The 19,461-nt window shown below is 42.3% G+C and overlaps 1 protein-coding gene and 1 long non-coding RNA gene across 2 annotated transcripts in view; both read right to left on the reverse strand.

Annotated features, from left to right (window-relative positions):
* The window catches only part of LOC310775843 (venom factor-like), a gene marked incomplete at both ends in the record, with an annotated part of 115,330 nt that extends 107,296 nt beyond the window's left edge, over nt 1–8,034 (reverse strand). Inside the window, one exon of the mRNA XM_083635970.1 lies at nt 8,024–8,034. Within this exon, the coding sequence (XP_083492096.1) occupies nt 8,024–8,034 (11 nt within the window). The remainder of the gene's footprint in view (nt 1–8,023) is intronic.
* A 3,885-nt stretch (nt 8,035–11,919) lies between these two features.
* LOC310775251 lies at nt 11,920–14,595 on the reverse strand. Its single transcript, XR_014552648.1, has 3 exons — nt 14,477–14,595; nt 14,031–14,216; nt 11,920–12,011 (listed from the first exon to the last, which is right to left on the reverse strand). It is a non-coding gene; the product is annotated as an uncharacterized lncRNA (long non-coding RNA).
* Between the last annotated feature and the right edge of the window lie 4,866 nt (nt 14,596–19,461).

The following is a 19,461-nucleotide window of genomic DNA, read 5'->3' on the forward strand; positions in this document are numbered from 1 at the left end:
CACGCACGCACACACACACACACACACACACACACACACACACACACACACACACACACACACACACACACACACCCACACACACACACATCAATAGAGAGGTGTGGTTTTGGTGGGCCAGCAGGCACTCCACTCCCAGTGCAGTTGTTGCCAAACTGTTGTGTTGTGGAATTGTGTTGAGGATAGACTCTGACAGGGACAATTTAAATCACATTAGCCTTTATTTGGACAATCACTAGTTATTAATATATTCATATAACATACACTTTCATTTAAGTGACACATAGTTAGGCTAATACACAGAGTTATTGTGCATACACAGACAGACAGGCACCATATTCCTATCTCACAGGGAGCCCTGTCATGGTGCTCTTTGCAGGGCCAGAAGAATGCTAGGTCATCTGCAGAACGCTAGGTTGTCTAAAGAATCCCTGCCATTATGTCAACGTCATGTCTGCAGAATGCCTTCAAAATATGTGGCAGGGCTGATGTCACCTGATGTGGGTCCTATACATGTCTGTGACTTTCTGTTCATTGTATGTAAAGCCTGTGTATCCATCCGTGAATATACAGGAGTGCATCTCTTGGCCAAGATCTATGTGAAATACATCATATCAGATGACTTCTTCTGACTCCTGGCTCCATCATTTCATTTCAACTGGTTTTCTTCAAGTGGTTCACTGTTTACCTTTTGGCTGTGGAATTCCATTCTATATCAGACTCCAATACATCAAGGCCAGAAACACACTGACTAAAGAGATCAGGGGAGCTAAGAGGCGCTAGGTTTTCAGACAATGACCCGGCGTCAGTGTGGAGAGGCCTAAAGGAAATCATTAACTACAAGAAGCCATCACCCCCCACTGCACAGAGCCCTCAGCTTGCAGAACAGCTGAATGGATTTTACTGGTCTTTTGATAAGCCTTTCACATCTATCTATATCTATATGATTCTATCATATCTAAGGGTAAAAGGGCGACGTGACAATCTTCAACAGATCACTGGAGCTGTAACTATGGTACGCTAACGGTATCGAAGAAGGCCTCTATCACAGGATTAAATGACTACAGAGCCATTGTCCTGACGTCTGTGGTGAAATCCTTTGAGAGGCTGGTGTTGTCCCACCTGAAGGACGCTACAGGTCACCTGATGGACCCCCTGCAGTTTGCCCATGAGCTGTTGCCTCTGTGTAGAACTACTCTATTTCAGGGAACAGTTCATTAGCAAGCAATTATGGTGGCGTGGGATTCATAAAAATATATATATATTTCACAAAGTAATACACGTTTTTACAAAAAACTAAAATTGTATTTGTTTACACAAGGACTAGTGTAAAAACATAACTTTTGTTTTGAGCTATTCATTTCATCACACTTTTACTTTATTTGATTTCTGATTCAGTGGATGAGTTACAACGTGATTTTTTTCTCACTTAGTCAAAAGATTACCATTGCCATTGCCATTGCCATTGCCATTGCCATTGCCATTGCCATTGCCATTGCCAGATTGCCATTTACCATTTACCATTTGTGGGACATGTTTATTGTTTATTGTTTATTGTGGATCCCCATTAGTCTGCACCAAGGTGAGACTACTCTTCCTGGGGTCCAAACCGAAACACAGTCTCACAGAAAATTGTATAATACCAACGTTTTGGACCAACGTTGCTATTTTACAATTTCGGCTCGAAAATTGTAAAATAATAACGTTCTGAGATTTTAGGGTTAGGATTAGAGTAGGGGGAGGGGTTAGAAACAGAAAATCTCCGTAAAACACGCCCAAACCACGCCCACCGCTGTAGACACATACGTTACCATTTTACAATTTCTTAGCCGAAATTGTAAAATAGCAACGTTTGTCCACAAACGTTGCTATTTTACAATTTTTTTCCAAACACATAACATAAAAACATAATACAGTAACATTGCTGATAATTTTAACAACAAAGACAAAAAAGAGAGTGCATCAGCTCACTCTATTACAAATCATACATTTTAGAAGTTCATGAATTAGTACAGTGTAGTGTTATATAATATAACATAGCATATTGCAGTACAATACAATACAATTCAACATATGTGTACAATAATTAATAACCCAAAGTATCACATTATTCATCACTGCATGTTTTAACTTTTTTTTAAACAAAAATGTGTTACTTGCCACCGTTATATTACTAGGTAGATTATTCCAATACGCAGCTCTATACATTACCGTTCTTTTCAGAGCATTGCTTTTTGGTAGAGGTAGAGTGAATTGAGCATCTACTGCCTGTCTTGTAGTATAGCCATGTCTACTCTTAGTGGGGTACAGTTGTGAATGTAAGCCCTGTAGTTTCCCAGTGTTCCAGATGTTAAACAGAAAGGTTACCAAGCTGCATGCTATTCTTTGTTCCACTTTGATCCATGACAGTGCGGCATGCATCCCCTCTACACTGCTCCTCATAGAGCAGTGGAGAGTGAGGCGTGCCGCCCTGTTCTGGGCCAGCTGGAGTTTGGCCAGGTCTTGTTTAGAGGCGCTAGACCATACTGTTGGGCAGTAGTCTAGGCGGGATAAGACTAAAGATTGTGTCACCAGTTTAGCTGTACTACGAGTCAACATCAGATTAGCACACCTTCTGATCATTGAAGTAGTGCTGCTCATTCTAGATACCATGCAATTAATTTATTTTGACCAAGAAAGCGTTTCATACCACCCCCAATAATTTAGCATCTCTGACCTGTTCAATATCATCACTATCCAGAGTAAGATGTAGTTTTGGATTTGTTCTTAATGTGTATTTGGATGTAATCATTATACTCTTGGTTTTCCCAACATTTAACTTTAACTTATTTTCACTTACCCAGTTTGACACAATCTTTAACTCATCCTGCAGCATTTTATTAACAGACTCAGTATTCTTTGCCGCTATGTACATGGTAGTGTCGTCTGCAAAGATCTCCATTGCTGCATTATTCAGAATCAGAGGTAAATTGTTCACAAAAATGGAATACAGTAATGGACCAAGGCAACTTCCTTGGGGCACTCCAGCATGGAGGTTCCTCATCTCAGACAGTGTCCCCTTGAACATTACGCATTGTAACCTACTTACCAAATAATTTCTCAACAATTTAATGGAGCTTCCTTTGAATTTATATGCTGCAAGTTTCATCAGCAGAAGCTCAGTATCAATAATGTCAAACGCTGTGCTAAAGTCCAGAAGTACAGCACCAACCATTAACTTCTTGTCTATATGTTTAAGCCAGTTGTCAGTAAGTGATGTGAGTGTGATGTATGAGTATGAATGATACATATATGTGTATTTGTAAATGTGTATTTGTGTATATAATGTATTTTCTGAATTGAGGTATTGTAAAATATTAATCTGGACCCCAGGAAGAGTAGCTATAGTGTTACAATACAGTAGCTATGGGGATCGAAACAAACAAACCAACAAACAAACCAACAAACAAACCTATATTATTCAACCATCCTGCAATGTGCTGCAAAATCAACATGGCTGCCCTGCAATTTGGTGATTTTCATTTGATCACCCTACACCCAAACAAGTTAGTGTGGACCTTGCACCCTAACTTAAAGTGATAATACGGAAGACAGCACCTACGGCCATGAGCAATAATTGCAGATGGGATCCACAGAGTGGCGCATATGTGACATGAAGGGTTTCTTCTTCTTCTTCTTCTTCTTCTTAATACATTCAAGTAGGCCAGTGGGGGCGGTAATGCAACGCTTGGACGCCAACCGCGCACACATCTCAAAAGAAGAAGAAGTTGGTCTGCGGTAGTTAGCAGAGCTATATAATAGAAGAGTTGCGACATCTCATTCACTCAGTAGTGGAGGGTACACCGGGGGAGAGGGTGCGCCCGCCCCGGGCCCAATCCATAGTGGGCCCCCATAATTTTTTTTTTTTTTTTGCAGGCCAGGCCAGGCCACCGGGCATCAGCCCGATGTGCCCGATTATGCAGTCCGCGCCTGTCTGTGTGTGAGAGAGGGAGACAAGGGGCAGACAGGGTGCTGTCTGTGACAGCCTGTCGCTGTCCATCTGCGGTGGTGCTGAGCCGAGGGCTGTGCCTCGGTGCTGAAACATCTGAAGAGGCCTGGCTGGCAACCTGTGTTTTTCTTTTTCTTCTTCAGAACAAGCTTGTCTGCAAAGTGGCTTCACTGTAGGCTTTCTTTTTACTTGGCTCAATGAGTGACAAATTGGGTTTTCGGATATAGGAGCTATCAGCTATTTTACAGTTGTGACTTAAAATGACTTTATTTAATAAAGTCAGTGGTTTGAGTGTGAGAGGAATTAAATCAATAGACAATAACATTGGTGTGTTTAAAATGAGATATTCCACTAAATATGGCTAAAACATGCAAAAAAGGCGAATTTGTCTTCGCCTTGCGGCCAGCGGCGTGGGCCCCCCTAAAAGCTTCGCCGCCTCTGGGCTGATAGGGTCGCTCCGCCCCTGCATTCACTCCAATGGACCCGTTTTTGGATTAAGCAGCGCTGTCGGGTTGCAGCAGAATGGACAATGTGTGATGTACTTTTGAAAGGGTAACATGTTTAAAGAATCAAATTGTATATTATCAGCTTTATATTATGCATTAAAACATAGCATGAGAGCCCTTCCCGGCTATACCCCCGCTATGTGAGTCATGCATTTTGGCCAAGGCCGTAGCCACCGATTCAACATTGGGGGGGGACGTCTGCTGGCTTCTGAAGGGCGGCGGCGAAAAATTTGGCCACTTTGTCGCCAAATTAGAGGAATATTAACATTAAGATTAGACTGTTGTGATGTCATTATTCACCTTTTCTCACTCACCTCCATGTCACCTCTTCCTCCCTGCCCGGGTTGTAGTAGCGGGCTCATTTTTAAAGCATAGAGCGAAGCTACTGATATCATATGAAACTAGAAGATCTAAGGCATCCATTGATACCAACCAGGACATGCTACCTTGTCAGTAAGGGGGGTAAATACCGCTCCAAACTTAGACAACATTTTGGAAAGGGAAAAACGGACATGGCCATATTCAAAGGGGTCCCATGACCTGTCACCTCAAGATATCTGAATAATAATGGGTTCTATTGGTACCCCAGTCTCCCTTTACAGACATGCCCACTTTATGCTTATCCATTTTATTCTTCCCAAAAAAATGCATGCATTATAAATGTGTTATTTTTGCCTATTCTGAATCTTTCTGCATATAGGACCCCTAAACAATATTGGAATTGTCGAAATTGAGTGTGACTGAAAAGCTGAGAGTCGTGTAAATTCAATTAGCCCAATTGTATTCATGTGTGATGATGTTAGTCCACATATACATATGTGTCTTGTGTCTGGTATGTGTGTGTGTTGAGGCTCTACTTTAGCAATACACTCATGTAAATTGGTGGTATTTATTGCCATAGTAAATTTCACTTTGTATGTGTGTGTGTGTATGGGGCGGGGGGGGCACTTAAAGTCTGGGTCACCTCGGGGCATCACACAGTGTTAATCCGGCCCTGATGATGAGCACATCTGAAATAGCTAGTCAGCATCTAACAAATCAACACAAGGTATCAGTTTACATAATAAGGATAGAACAATAGCCATCAAGAAAAGCACAGCAGCTCACAGTATGAATGAATGAACTGCCCCTAATCAGACACACAGACTGGTGCGCATTTTCCAACATAACTAACATAAGACCAACATCAGGACATCCAAACAAGTTCTGACAGAGAGCAATGTGATTGGACCACATTGGACAAATACATTTGCATACTTCTCCCAGGACGCATTGCTGCTTCTTCCTTCCAAACTTTTTACATGAAAGTAACTAACCAAATTAAATGTGGTGGGTGGAAATAATAATTAGCCTATTCTTATTTAAACATGCAGTTTTGAAACTGGGGGGGGGAACAATTCAAATCATGTGTGGAAAACATGAAGGTCATTAACAAATTGTATAGATGGAATGACCTGCGGTGCCTTTTTCTTGTAGTTGGTCAGATTCTTGAGTGACTTCCAGGCCGCAGACGAGTCACATTTATTAAATTGAGCCTCCGTTTTTACTTTGTAGTTCATTTTTACTCGCCTATAACCGGATTGCTTAGTTTTCGGTTAAATGCTTGGGTGACATTGCTATAGCTTACAGCTAGACCCAGGTAGCCTCTCTTATAGGCATTGGTCGGTGTGAGAATTAAAACATTGGTTTGATATTGCTCTTCACATCGAATCTAACCGGTATACCGAATTTTGACACTAGGTGTTGCACCTGCTGGGAAGAGGTGCTTCCCAGTTTAGGCGATAATTGACTGTAGTGCGACTCCAGTCCACTTGATGGCGATAATGCCCCTCTAAGCTGGTTTGCCAACCACCAATAACTAAAGAAGAAGAAGAACGAGCTGTTTTGTTTATTAAATGACCGTCTGCGAGATATAGTGTAATGAATGAATGATCATACTGTCAGCGCAAAGTTATGGCCCTCTAAGTATCAAAATTTGAACCGCGTTTTTCTCAGTTTGTTGTATGTTTGTTGTATGATGCCAAAGTTGCTATAGATGCATAGCAACTTTGGATAATTACCTGGGGATCGTATGGATTTGGCATGGATTTTAAAGACTCCTTTTCTACTGTTTTGGACACCAATCTTAACCAGGTGAGTGGTGATTAGTGTCCCGTTTACAGTATATTCTCCACTCAACTCAGTGTGCTGTCCACATCCCCCCCTCCTCTCGTTAGAACGTATTTTGGAGCATACACGTATTTCACGAACACACAACGTTATGATCGCACGGTGAAACGTTGAGTTTAGTTCTAACACGTTATCATTGACCACGTGACAAACCCACTTTTATTACATAACGTACTGTGGAACATGCAGGTGGCTATACTTAGCTCATGAGCTCAGCTGACAGCAGGAGTCAGACAGACATGCGTTTCACGAACACACAACGTTATGATCGCACGGTGAAACGTTGAGTTTAGTTCTAACGTTATCATTGTCAAACCCACTTTTATTACATGATGTTATATGTGGAACACGTTCTCATTGACAAAGCCACTTTTGAGTGGGTGAAAGTTTCACGAACACGCACAACTTTATGATCGCACAGTGAAACGTGTTTAGAACACCTTATCACAACAAAACAGCATTTGGGACCAATGAACAGCTTCCCGCTGCATGTGTAATGTAATGTAGGTCAGCAGCCTCTGTCTGTCTGTGTGTCAGGCCAGCGTTAGGTAGAAATGGGACAGTAGGATTAGAGAAATACATTGTCGGTTTGACTGGTTAATGTCGAATCAAACCGGTTTAAGCTCGTACATCGGACCGGCAAAACCGGAAATCGACCCATGCCTAGCCTCTCTCTCTGCTAGCCCCCGAGCATAGCGAGAAGAAGATCGGCTACCCTTGGCTTTACTCTCGGTGAAAATATTCACAGCAGCACAGAGGAGATTTGCTGCTTTAAAACTCATGTGAGCACCTTTCCTATTCTGAACGAACCTCAGCAAGTATGCGAGTGCTGCTTGTAGTCGAGATGTTATTGACCATGGTGCTGAGCTAACCAAGTTAGCCGACATCGTCAATATCATGCTAGCATGTCGGGATGCAAATAATGCTCCAAAGTTAGGCACATTTTTGGCGAGGGAAAAATGGACATGGCCATTTTCAAATTGCCCCCTCACAATTTTCACCTGCCCCCCTCAGTCACTTCATCCTGGAGCCGGGCCTGGTGCAAGGAGAAGATCATAATAAAACATTGTGCCTTATTCCCCCCACACACGCATTACAAATACCCCACGCTGGGTCGGTTTGCACGTTAGCTTACAATGCACCTGTTTTGTGCAGTAAAAAAATGACTAAAGTGAAATCATAAAGTGTTGCAAACACATTTCTTGTGGCCATCCACAAAATGTATGGATTTGAAGAAACATGACATCTCACAGACATGTGAGGGATCACAGGCACACACCTTTTCTTATATAGCCAACCTCAATAGGGGTTGCTTCTGTCAGGGATCAGAGAGGACTCTGTCCCCATCGAGACCTCTCACCTGACATTCATTGTTTCATAAAACCTGGGTTATATTCATAACCCAGAGTTTTACAGTGTAATACTACTCAGGACGCCTTTCTTGGAAATGAGAATAACTTTATTTATTAAAATTTGAATTAGAATCATGAACAATGAGGAAGAAATAATCAAACCGTAAAAACGTATAATCAAATCATTCAGAAACATCAAACATTGCACACAATGAGTGATCAAAGAACTACAACTTTTGATAGGAGTAAAAAAAATTATCAAACATAAAAAATCGAATCTTTCAGAAACATCATCAAACATTACAAACGTACAAGGGTTATGTGTGGTAGCTTGCAAAAACCCTTTACATGATGAAAATTTGACGTTTTATTTCTTTCCCCATGAAACTCTCCCCTATACATAACTTTTTGAATGACTGAGATAGCTCTCTCAGCTCAAAACGTATAAGTATGTTAATCGGTTATGTGTCTAAAAGTAAAGAAACTGGCTTTAAACATTCCCAAACATTCTATTTTATACCGTGGCATTCCACCAAAGCCATCTCAAAATAAATTATTTCCCCTTATGCAAATAATGATTCAATATTCACCATGATGTACTACGGAAATGAAAGTAACCAAATCACTCAAAATCTCAAAATACCTGCAAAACTCATTTTCCACCTCCTTGGGCTCATTACCAACAATGTGTGTCAGCGACATGTGAAGGGTTCTCCCCGACCACCACATATCAAACACACCAAAATGTTGAATACAAATCAGACTGTTGATCAAACATTCAGAGTGATTAAACATTAAAGATCAAATCATCCAGAAACATCAAACATTACATACATCAGAGCTTAGATTTTTCTTATATATCAGACAGTTTTGTCTTTCCTACCTGACATGTTTCGACTGTAACACTTCCGTCTTCGTCAGAGGCGTCACTAGATGTGTGACGACGTGACATCTAGTGACGTGTGTGAAGTGTTACCGTCGGAACATATCAGGTAGGAATGACAAATCTGATATATAAGAATAATCTACACTCTAATTACAGTATAAACACAATGAACCCTTTTGGATTATTGCATACATCATGTTTAAAAAAAAAAGTGATCAAAGAACTACAACTTTTGATGATTAAAAGAATGATCAAACATAAAAAATCTAATCATTCAGAAACATCAAATGTCTACTAAATACAACATGTGGTGAATAGGTCATGTACGTTTGATCACCTTTATGGCATGAGTCAAAACTGTGGTTCCTATATTATATATTATTAATGTACTTTAATATACATTTAATGTAAAACTGTGCATCTTCAGTGGTAACCTCATGCTGCACCAGCGGGCATGAATCAAATCTCCAACTAATAAAAGACAACGGTCAAAGATGAATACTTCTGTCAGTGCTCCTGACCAAGGCACTGGCAAAAAGAACTGGAGTTGGTCCTCGGGCGCTGCACTGCGGCTGCCAACAGCTCCTGGTTCTAGAAAGGTTCCTAGTAGAGGGATGGGTCAAATGCAGAGGATGAATATCCCCATGGGGACAATAAAGGATAACATAACTAACCTAAAATATAATATAGATTTTTTTTTTTACAATCCCGCCCCTCTACTCTTCCCATCCCTTAAAATGGCCGTTCTTTCCCTAACCGATCTCCCATCAGTGATGATGACATCAGTGATGTCATCCGTGATGATGTCATCCGTGATGATGTCATCCGTGATGATGTCATGGAGCAGGCAAGGCCGTGTAGCGGCCAAGCTGCGTATGCGACGCGCAGTGGGCGAGCTGCAGGGCGGGTGAGGCCGTGAGCCTTCACAGCGGTGAGATTGCTAGTATAAATAAAAACTACATACATAGTTTTTACAACATAAATAGTTTAATGTTTGGACTTCCAGACATTTTTTAATAAAACCATGAATTCTATGATATTAGCCATTCATCCTGGAGTTAAGGCTTCGAATTTGCAGATTTTACTGGTTTCCACTTGATTTCCTCAGCATATGGATCTATTACATGAAATTGATCCCTATACTGTACCAAACATGGGTAAATGGTGGGAAATGGTAGCCTGGGTCCAGACCCTCGAATCCACCCACTCCACGGAGTTGATTTTGGCTGCTCTTGGTCTGGCATCGTCATATACAAATGCCTTTCCTCTGGCTTTCCAACCCTCCGAGCCAATAAGCACCGAGTGGGACTAACGATTGGCCAATCAGCGTCAATAAATAGCCCAACGGGCGGGACCGGCCATTGTCAAGTACGGTTGTCAAGATTGCGCCGAGGAGTAAACAACAATGGCTGCGGCCGTGGCCTGCTGTCGAGGCTGTTTTATATTGATTACAAGTACCAATTACTTTGAAATCTGAGCGGCACACTGCTTGGAGGGCATTGATTCAAAGGGGGGATGTTTTGGTAACGCTTTATATTAAGGTTATATTAATAAGCGTTAATTAATAGGTAATAAGGCCCTTATAAGCAGGGGTGAAAGTGGATTGAAATTCTTGCCGGTACTACTACCCCAACCTTCATCGCGTCATTGTTCGCGTCCCGCCCCAGCTTCATGCGTCCCTGAACACACGCATATAGTTTAACACCTGTATGGTGTAGAAATTAGAAACACGTGACATCATAGTCTAGACCAAATTATTTTTTTAAATGGTGCATGTTACTATTTAATCTGTATAGTGTGGCACCCTTGTGCTTGTGCTTGTAAGGTCGTAAATTAATTGTGAAAATGAATAAGCTCCATATAGCTCTTCTTGCATTTGTGTGGACTTTATCATTGGGATTTTCCTTTAAATTTGACACTGCACAAAGGAAATGGATCAAAACGGATCAAACTCAATCTTGTTGCTAATATTTTAGATACCACACTGTGAGAATCCCACCCAACAAGAAAATAACTTTGCATTCACTGTGAAACACAGTGAAAAACATTGTTGTTTACATGAAACAAACCGGCATTTAAAGGGTTAAAATTCTGAAAATGAATAAACATTGATGAGATGAGTATGTTGAGATCTGAAGTTGTTTAAAAGATCTAGCCCCCCAAAAATGGAAGAATCATTTTTCACCCTCCCTCGTCCTTCGTTAATTAAGAGTGAGACTGCATGGGTTACCTAACCAACAATGACAGTAACAATAGATGCAAAAAAAAGGCACCTGCAAGTTTATGGTTGCCGAGTTTCCCCTGATGTTCGAACCTGTGGACAGACAGCACAAAGGTTGTGTGTGTGTGTGTGTGTGTGTGTGTGTGTGTGTGTGTGTGTGTGTGGGTGGGCGCACGCACGCACGCGTGTGTGTGGTAGCCTCGCTTGCCAGACTCTCCCTACAACTGTGTGTGTGTGGGTGGGCGCACGCGCGCACGCGTGTGTGTGGTAGCCTTGCTTGCCAGACTCTCCCTACAACGGGGTAGAGTCTGGCTGCTCCTCTACCTCCGCTACCTCCACTCTGGTATAGCGGGTGGAAATGGCTCTGTTTACCTTTACAACTATCCACCAAAAGTACCAAGCAGGCCTCATTGTACAATCCAGATTCAATCGTTTCCAGCATGTAGCAACGAGCTAGCATTGTTGCAGATGTTTCACAGCGGCGCAGGCATTTGAGGTGGACAGATTCATCACGGAGGGAGCGGAAAGGAAATCCATAAATGGTCACGGCTGGTCAGTCAGAGTGGGTTGGAGCCAATGGCAGAGTTTGCAGGGAGCGGAAACGGATTTTCCTCCGCTGCCGACTGAAATGGTCGGCACCCATGGCAGAGCTTATACCAGCAGCCTGTTTCCATGCCAGACTTGTCACGGCAGGGAGGGAAGTCTGGCAAGCGAGACTAGTGTGTGTGTGTGTGTGTGTGTGTGTGTGTGTGTGTGTGTGTGTGTGGTAACTCACCATCACGTTCCCTCTTTGTCTTCCATTTGTAGAGCAGCAGCAGACTGACAGACAGCAGCCCAACGGCCACAGCCACAGTCACACCCACGACCAACAACAGAAATCTGGGCTCACCTGGGCGAGAGAGATAGAGGGAGAGTGGAGAGGAGGAGAGAGAGGGAGAATGAGAGCAAGTCAGAAAGAGAGAGAGAGAGAGAGAGAGAGAGAGAGAGAGAGAGAGAGCAGGAGAAGGTGTCAAAGTGGGAGGCGGGCCTCCAGGGGGGCTACAAACAGTTTCAGGGGAGGCTCAGTGATTAAAAGTGAAAAAATATTACATTACATTAGTTATCAAAAGGAGATCACATAGAACAGCCAAAATGAGTGTGATTTGATTAAACAGATAGTTTAGAGTTATAGTAGTTTTGTAGAATTTTACTGTTTTTCCCACTTCCCCAGAGTCACAAACAAATAAATGCCTTCCCAGCAAACATTTGCGACGTCACCAGACAAGCGAATTCCAGTCCGTCATCTACCCAGAAAGTCATGCTGCTGGTGGCCACAAGGTGACGTTGTCTCTACGTTCCCCCAAAGTACAGACTATCTTTCTTAATTATTTTTAATAACTCTACATGCTAGAGCGATTAGATGGGTAGGAGAAGTTGTAGCTCCTAATGGGTTCCTGGCCTCACAGTAATATTCTCCACCGTGTTCAGGGCTGTAGTGGTGGCTAAACGCACGTAAACGGCGTTTACGTACCTTTTTCAATGCTCTGCAGCTTTTAGGCACCTTTTAAGATCGTTTACTCACATGTTTAAATCGTTTATGCACACTTATTATTGCACGAGTTTTAACACGTTCGCGTAAACTCCGTTGATGCGGAGACCACACCAAGCACGTCACACACCAAAAGAAAAGAAAAAAGATTACACATGGGCATGGCACTGACCAGGATCTCCGCGAACCGTAGCCTATTTTTGTGGAGCGCTCCGCGGGAAAGGTACACGGCCCCGGTCACGTTGGTGCCTTTATCGAGCTGTGCTTGCCTGCCCAGACAGCGCTCCCTTCAAACAACTTAACGGTGCCATTGTGCCAGCGATGCGCAATGCGCATTTGGAGACCAGCTCATGGTGAGCTGAACATAGGTAAGGTAAAGGTTGGTTAAAAATGTGTGTCCGGAGTGGGGAAAATCATATAGGCTCACCGTTTTACAACTGAAGAGTGAATCACTGGTGTAAGAAACATGATTGATTTCCCTCTGATCAAGTAAAGTTTGTAACATTAGGTGCGTGCGAGTCGACTTGAATAGTCCAGGTGCTACTGTATAAAGCCAATATAATACGACCATGTTGAAAACTATCTAGAAACATACTGGTGTTTGTTGTGCCGAGATCTGTATAAATAAATATTGGCTGACTAAAATTTAGTGGCCAGAGTGGCAGAACCACTTTTATTTCCATGTACAGTATGTTGTCTACCTATCCTTGCCCAATGTGTTTGTGGACAGTTTGAATTATATATTGGTATTCAAGAATCACAGATTCAATCTGTCTACATACTTTTAGCTATAAAGCTGAAGCTGACAATCACAGGTAGCCTACAGTGTGTGAGAGAGAGAGAACTATATTACTCTTCAAACTGTATATACTGGGTTCATACAAGGTCCTTTAAAGTAGGCTACCTACTGTATAATTTAACTTTTCATACCTGGAGAAATTCAACAAATGTTCAATAAATACATTTTATATTGATTGTTTAGGCCTAATTATTTGTAAAGTCACAACACATTAGAGATGTGTGTAGTTCATTTTGCTCTCAAATGCACCAGGTTGATGAATTTTACTTTAAAATGTAAAAAAAAAAATCTTCCGGGGGAGAATCCCCCCGGACCCCCCTTGAGGGGCAAGGCCCATCCCATAGCCAGCTACTTTTTCTATCTGGCTGGCTACTCAGAAATGTGGGGGAACCCCCTGATATACCTTATAGGGCTATATGATTCAGATTAAGTTGTTATATATACTCTCATATTTTGTCTTGTATATCGGTCACGGAAGCTTATTTATCCGCCGTTATAACACTGCCGGTGCCGCGTGAGAAAGCTGCCTCGAGTCAAAAGTATAGTTTACCCACCTTTTTTTTTACCACTACAGCACTGACCGTGTTCAGATGTGATGTCAGTGATGGTGAAGGTCTGTCCTGATGCTTTTGGAGATGCATCATTCTTCTTGTACCAGATGTAAGTAGCTGCTGGGTTGGCATCAGTGCTGCAGCTCAGAGTCACTGAACTGCCCTCCAGTGTTTCACCAGAGGGACTCACCAACACTGAGGGGACCTTTGGACCATCTGAAAAAGAAAATGTATCCAGGCACAGTTCATTAGTATTTACTGAAAGATATGGAAATAAATTTGGATTGTAAATTATCTAATTGCATGGCTTTATAGAAACATATTTTTTTTTATCTGCATGTTCATTGAGGTTTCTTATTTCTGCACAAGTGTGCTTGGACTTTTTAGGTTATCAGGGGGTTTGCATGACAGGAATGACATAATGTTTTTGTAAAGTCATTATGGACCTAAGAGATCTGCAAATGTTTCCTACTTACATTGAACATCTATGAGTATAGATGAAGACTTGAGCTGTCCGTATTGATTCTCAGCTTGACAGTGGTACGTCCCGCTGTCCTCAGAGCTGATGGAGGTGAAACTGTAAGTTTCCTCTGGTCCTTGATGCAGTGTTCGGTTCTCCTTGTACCAGGTGTAAGTAGCTGCTGGGTTGGCATCACTGCTGCAGGTCAGAGTCACTGAAGTGCCCTCCACTGTTTCACCAGAGGGACTCACCAACACTGAGGTGTTCCTGGGACCATCTGGAGAACATGGATTAACATGGATTAATGAAATAAGAATGTGTTTTATCAATGACACATACTGTAATTAAACAATTAGTAGTAAAGATGTGGGAGGCAACAACTGAACATTTGGAAGTCGGCTTGTGACTGGAAGTCTGATGGTTTGAATCCACAGAACAGCTGGGAAGATCTTGTTGACAACAGTGAATTATGTAATACTCTCCTGCTCCTGAACATCTGCTGTCACTGTACCCTTGAGCAAGGCACTTCATCTCCAAGTGCTGCAGTGGAGCTCCTCAGTGAACTACAGTCACACACTGTGGTTGTACTGGGCAGCTTCGTGTTGTGAAAGTGAAGCAGTAAAAAACATACATGCTGAGCTAAACCTTTCTCTGGTTGATAACGGTTAAAATTATTTGACATATTAAAAATGTTTGTTTGTTTGTGGTTTGTTTGTTTTTAGTTTCACTCACATGTCACATTGATAGAGGTGGAGGCAGACCTCTTTGTCCCCAGCTCATTCTCAGCTTCACAGTGATACTCTCCAGAGTCAGAGGACTGGATGGAAACCAAGTCAAGCTGTGGTCCTGTTTTCAAAGCTTTCTGCTCTGGATCATTCTCCTTGTACCAGGTGTAAGTAGCTGGGTTGGCATCACTGCTGCAGGTCAGAGTCACTGAACTGCCCTCCACTGTTTCACCAGAGGGACTGACCAACACTGAGGGGATCTTCGGACCATCTGAAGAAGAAAATGTATACATGCACAATTAATTCGTATTTTTACTGAATGATATGGAAATAAATTTGGATTGTAAATTATCTTATTACATGGCTTTATAGAAACATCATTTTTGATCTGCATGTTCACTGAGGTTTCTTATTTCTGCACAAGTGCTTGAACTTTTTAGGTTCTCAGGGGGTTCGCATGACAGGAATGTCATAATGTTTTTGTAAAGTCATTATGGACCTAAGAGATCTGCTAATGTGTCCTACTTACATTGGACATCTATGAGTAGAGAGGAGGAGTTGAGCTGTCCGTATTGATTCTCAGCTTGACAGTGGTACGTCCCGCTGTCCTCAGAGCTGATGGAGGTGAAACTGTAATTTCCTTCTGGTCCTTGATGCAGTGTTTGATTATCCTTGTACCAGGTGTAAGTAGCTGCTGGGTTGACATCACTGCTGCAGCTCAGAGTCACTGAAGTGCCCTCCACTGCTTCACCAGAGGGACTCACCAACACTGAGGTGTTCCTGGGACCATCTGGAGAACATGGATTAACATGGATTAATTAAATAAGAATGTGTTTTATCAATGACACATACTGTAATTAAACAATTAGTAGTAAAGATGGCAACAACTGAACATTTGGAATTCGGCTTGTGACTGGAAGTCTGATGGTTTGAATCCCCAAAACAGGTGCCCAGCAAGCACGGACGGACCCAGACGAATCGAGAGAGCCCAATCGGGGCCAGCTCAAGTCATATCATGACGAGTCATATCTGGCCCAGATTATCACTGTATCACTATCCAACTGATTTCACTCACCGGTCACCACTGAAATATCCATGAGGATAACTAAATGGTTGGAATCAATCACGTATTTCTCAGCCTGGGCTATTTATTTATCCAAAATCCAAGTGATCAGCACTTGCATGTGGACAATCTCCGCTCATTAACAAACTGTTTATTCGTGGAGTTGGGTGGGACTACGAGGAGATAAATTGCGGGGAATCCTGCAATTGTCTGCAATGTGTTTCGGGGTTCTTCTTACACAGATTGTAGACGGTCACACTGTGATGTCCGATCCAAGACTTGACGCCAACATTTTAAATATAAAACAAGTTTCTGCCATAATCCTACATAGGCTATATTTGTGTCTCGTATAGCCTAACAGGAGCACTGGGTAAACAAACGTTATAGGGTGACACTTGTAAATTTTGAGGGTATTCCTCAATGATTCTTCGAGATTAAGGTTTGAATTAAATTAGCTTTCGTTTTTATTCAAACTGTCCCGACTCCATGGATGTATACCGGTATAAAAAGAACAAGGGGTCCATGTTTTGAAATGGTAGGCTATATTACTCGGACATACAGCAGATAATTTCAGTGAACAGGTAGTGTGGTATTAGAATGGCTGTTCCGTAAGTTGTAGATCCTGAGTTCAAATCCCACATGGGGTGGTATTATATTTTTTGAAAATGTAGCATAAATTGTTAATCTGGACATAATTATAGCTTTATGTATAAAGTTGCTGAATATACATTGTGTACATAGCAGAATAACTGAACATGCCCATTCATGGTAATGGTCATATTTCAACGTCAGCTTGACGTTCCTGCGTAGACGTCTAAATCATCCCCAAATCACCCTGTGATCCGGCCTAGTCCTGAACGTCACTGAAACACGTCATCACAACGTTATCATGACGTAATTTTGCTTGCTGGGTGGGAAGATCTTGTTGACAACAGTGAATTATGTAATACTCTCCTGCCCCTCAATATCTGCTGTCACTGTACCCGAGCAAGGCACTTCATCTCCAAGTGCTGCAGTGGAGCTGCTCAGTGAAGTCACAGTGTGGTTGTACTGGGCAGCTTCGTGTTGTGAAAGTGAAGCAGTAAAAAACATACATGCTGAGCTAAACCATTCTCTGGTTAATAACGGTTAAAATAATTTGACATATTAAAAATGTTTGTGTGTTTGTTTGTGGTTTGTTTGTTTTTAGTTTCACTCACATGTCACATTGACAGAGACAGAGGCAGACCTCTTTGTCCCCAGCTCATTCTCAGCTTCACAGTGATACTCTCCAGAGTCAGAGGACTGGATGGAAACCAAGTGAAGCTGTGCTCCTGATTTCAAAGCTTTCTGCTCTGGATCATTCTCCTTGTACCAGGTGTAAGTAGCTGCTGGGTTGGCATCACTGCTGCAGCTCAGAGTCTGCCCTCCACTGTTTCACCAGAGGGACTGACCAACACTAAGGGGATCTTCGGACCATCTGAAGAAGAAAATGTATACATGCACAATTAATTTATATTTTTACTGAATTATATGGAAATACATTTGGATTGTAAATTATCTTATTACATGGCTTTATAGAAACATCAGTTTTGATCTGCATGTTCGCTGAGGTTTCTTATTTCTGCACAAGTGCTTGAACTTTTTAGGTTCTCAGGGGGTTGCATGACAGGAATCTCATAATGTTTTTGTAAAGTCATTATCGGCCTAAGAGATCTGCAAATGTTTTCTACTTACATTGGACATCTATGAGTAGAGAGGAAGAGTTGAGCTGTCCGTATTGATTCTCAGCTTGACAGTGGTACGTCCCGCTGTCCTCAGAGCTGATGGAGGTGAAACTGTAACTTTCCTCTGGTCCTTGATGCAGTATTTGATTGTCCTTGTACCAGGTGTAAGTCGCTGCTGGTTTGGCATCACTGCTGCAGCTCAGAGTCACTGAACTTCCCTCCAGTGTTTCACCAGAGCGACTCGCCAACACTGAGGTGTTCCTGGGACCATCTGGAGAACATGGATTAACATGGATTAATGAAATAAGGATGTGTTTTAACAATGACACATACTGTATTAAACAATTAGCAAAGATGTGGGAGGCAACATCTGAAAATTTGGAAGTTGGCTTGTGACTGGAAGTCTGATGGTTTGAATCCCCAGAACAGCTCAATATACAGTTAATATAACGGCAACGCTCTCCTGCCCCTCAACATCTGCTGTCACTGTACCCTCGAGCAAGGCACTTTATCTCCAAGTGCTGCAGTGGAGCTGCTCAGTGAACTACAGTCACACACTGTGGTTTTACTGGGCAGCTCACAGTTGTGAAAGTGAAGCAGTAAAAAACATACATGCTGAGCTAAACCTGTGAGTGAAAAATTATTGATTTATTGTTGATTGATTGATCTAACAAAGCACTGTTTTTGCTGAGCTGGTTTGCTTGTTTTTAGTTTCACTCACATGTCACATTGACAGAGACAGAGGCAGACCTCTTTGTCCCCAGCTCATTCTCAGCTTCACAGTGATACTCTCCAGAGTCAGAGGACTGGATGGAAACCAAGTCAAGCTGTGCTCCTGATTTCAAAGCTTTCTGCTCTGGATCTCCATTCTCCTTGTACCAGGTGTAAGTAGCTGCTGGTTTGGCATCACTGCTGCATCTCAGAGTCACTGAAGTGCCCTCCTCTGTTTCACCAGAGGGACTCACCAACACTGAGGTGCTCCTGGGACCATCTGGAAGAAATTATATTCACATAAATAAACTTTAGGATTAAGTTTTATCATGGATTTTATCTGGCTCCACCAGGTGGCTTTATGTCAGTGACACACTGTGGAGTAAACTCACACACTGAAGCAGAGGGGAAAGCCTCATATCCTTCTACAGCACAGGAATAGTTGTCTTCAGGACCAAAGTTGGCTGGATAAGAAGAAGAACTTTCTTCCTCTATTTTCTGTCCGTTGTTGTACCAGATGTAGGAAAGACGACCAGCTAGATGACAGCTGCTGTGACACTTCAGCTCTACCTGGGTAGAGAACTGAGATCTGGTCACCTGCACCTGGAGATCTGGATATGTGAACATGGAGCAGAAATGTCATTAGACACTAAACCTTCAATCACACACACACACACACACACACACACACACACACACACACACACACACACATCAACATTTCCAAGGCTAGTGCAGTCCCGTTCACCCGAGCAGACAAACGGTTCATTATCTTTCTCTCTCCCAAACACACACA

This window comes from Poromitra crassiceps (assembly GCF_964638095.1).
Source record: "Poromitra crassiceps genome assembly, chromosome: 4".
Lineage (NCBI taxonomy): Eukaryota > Metazoa > Chordata > Actinopteri > Beryciformes > Melamphaidae > Poromitra > Poromitra crassiceps.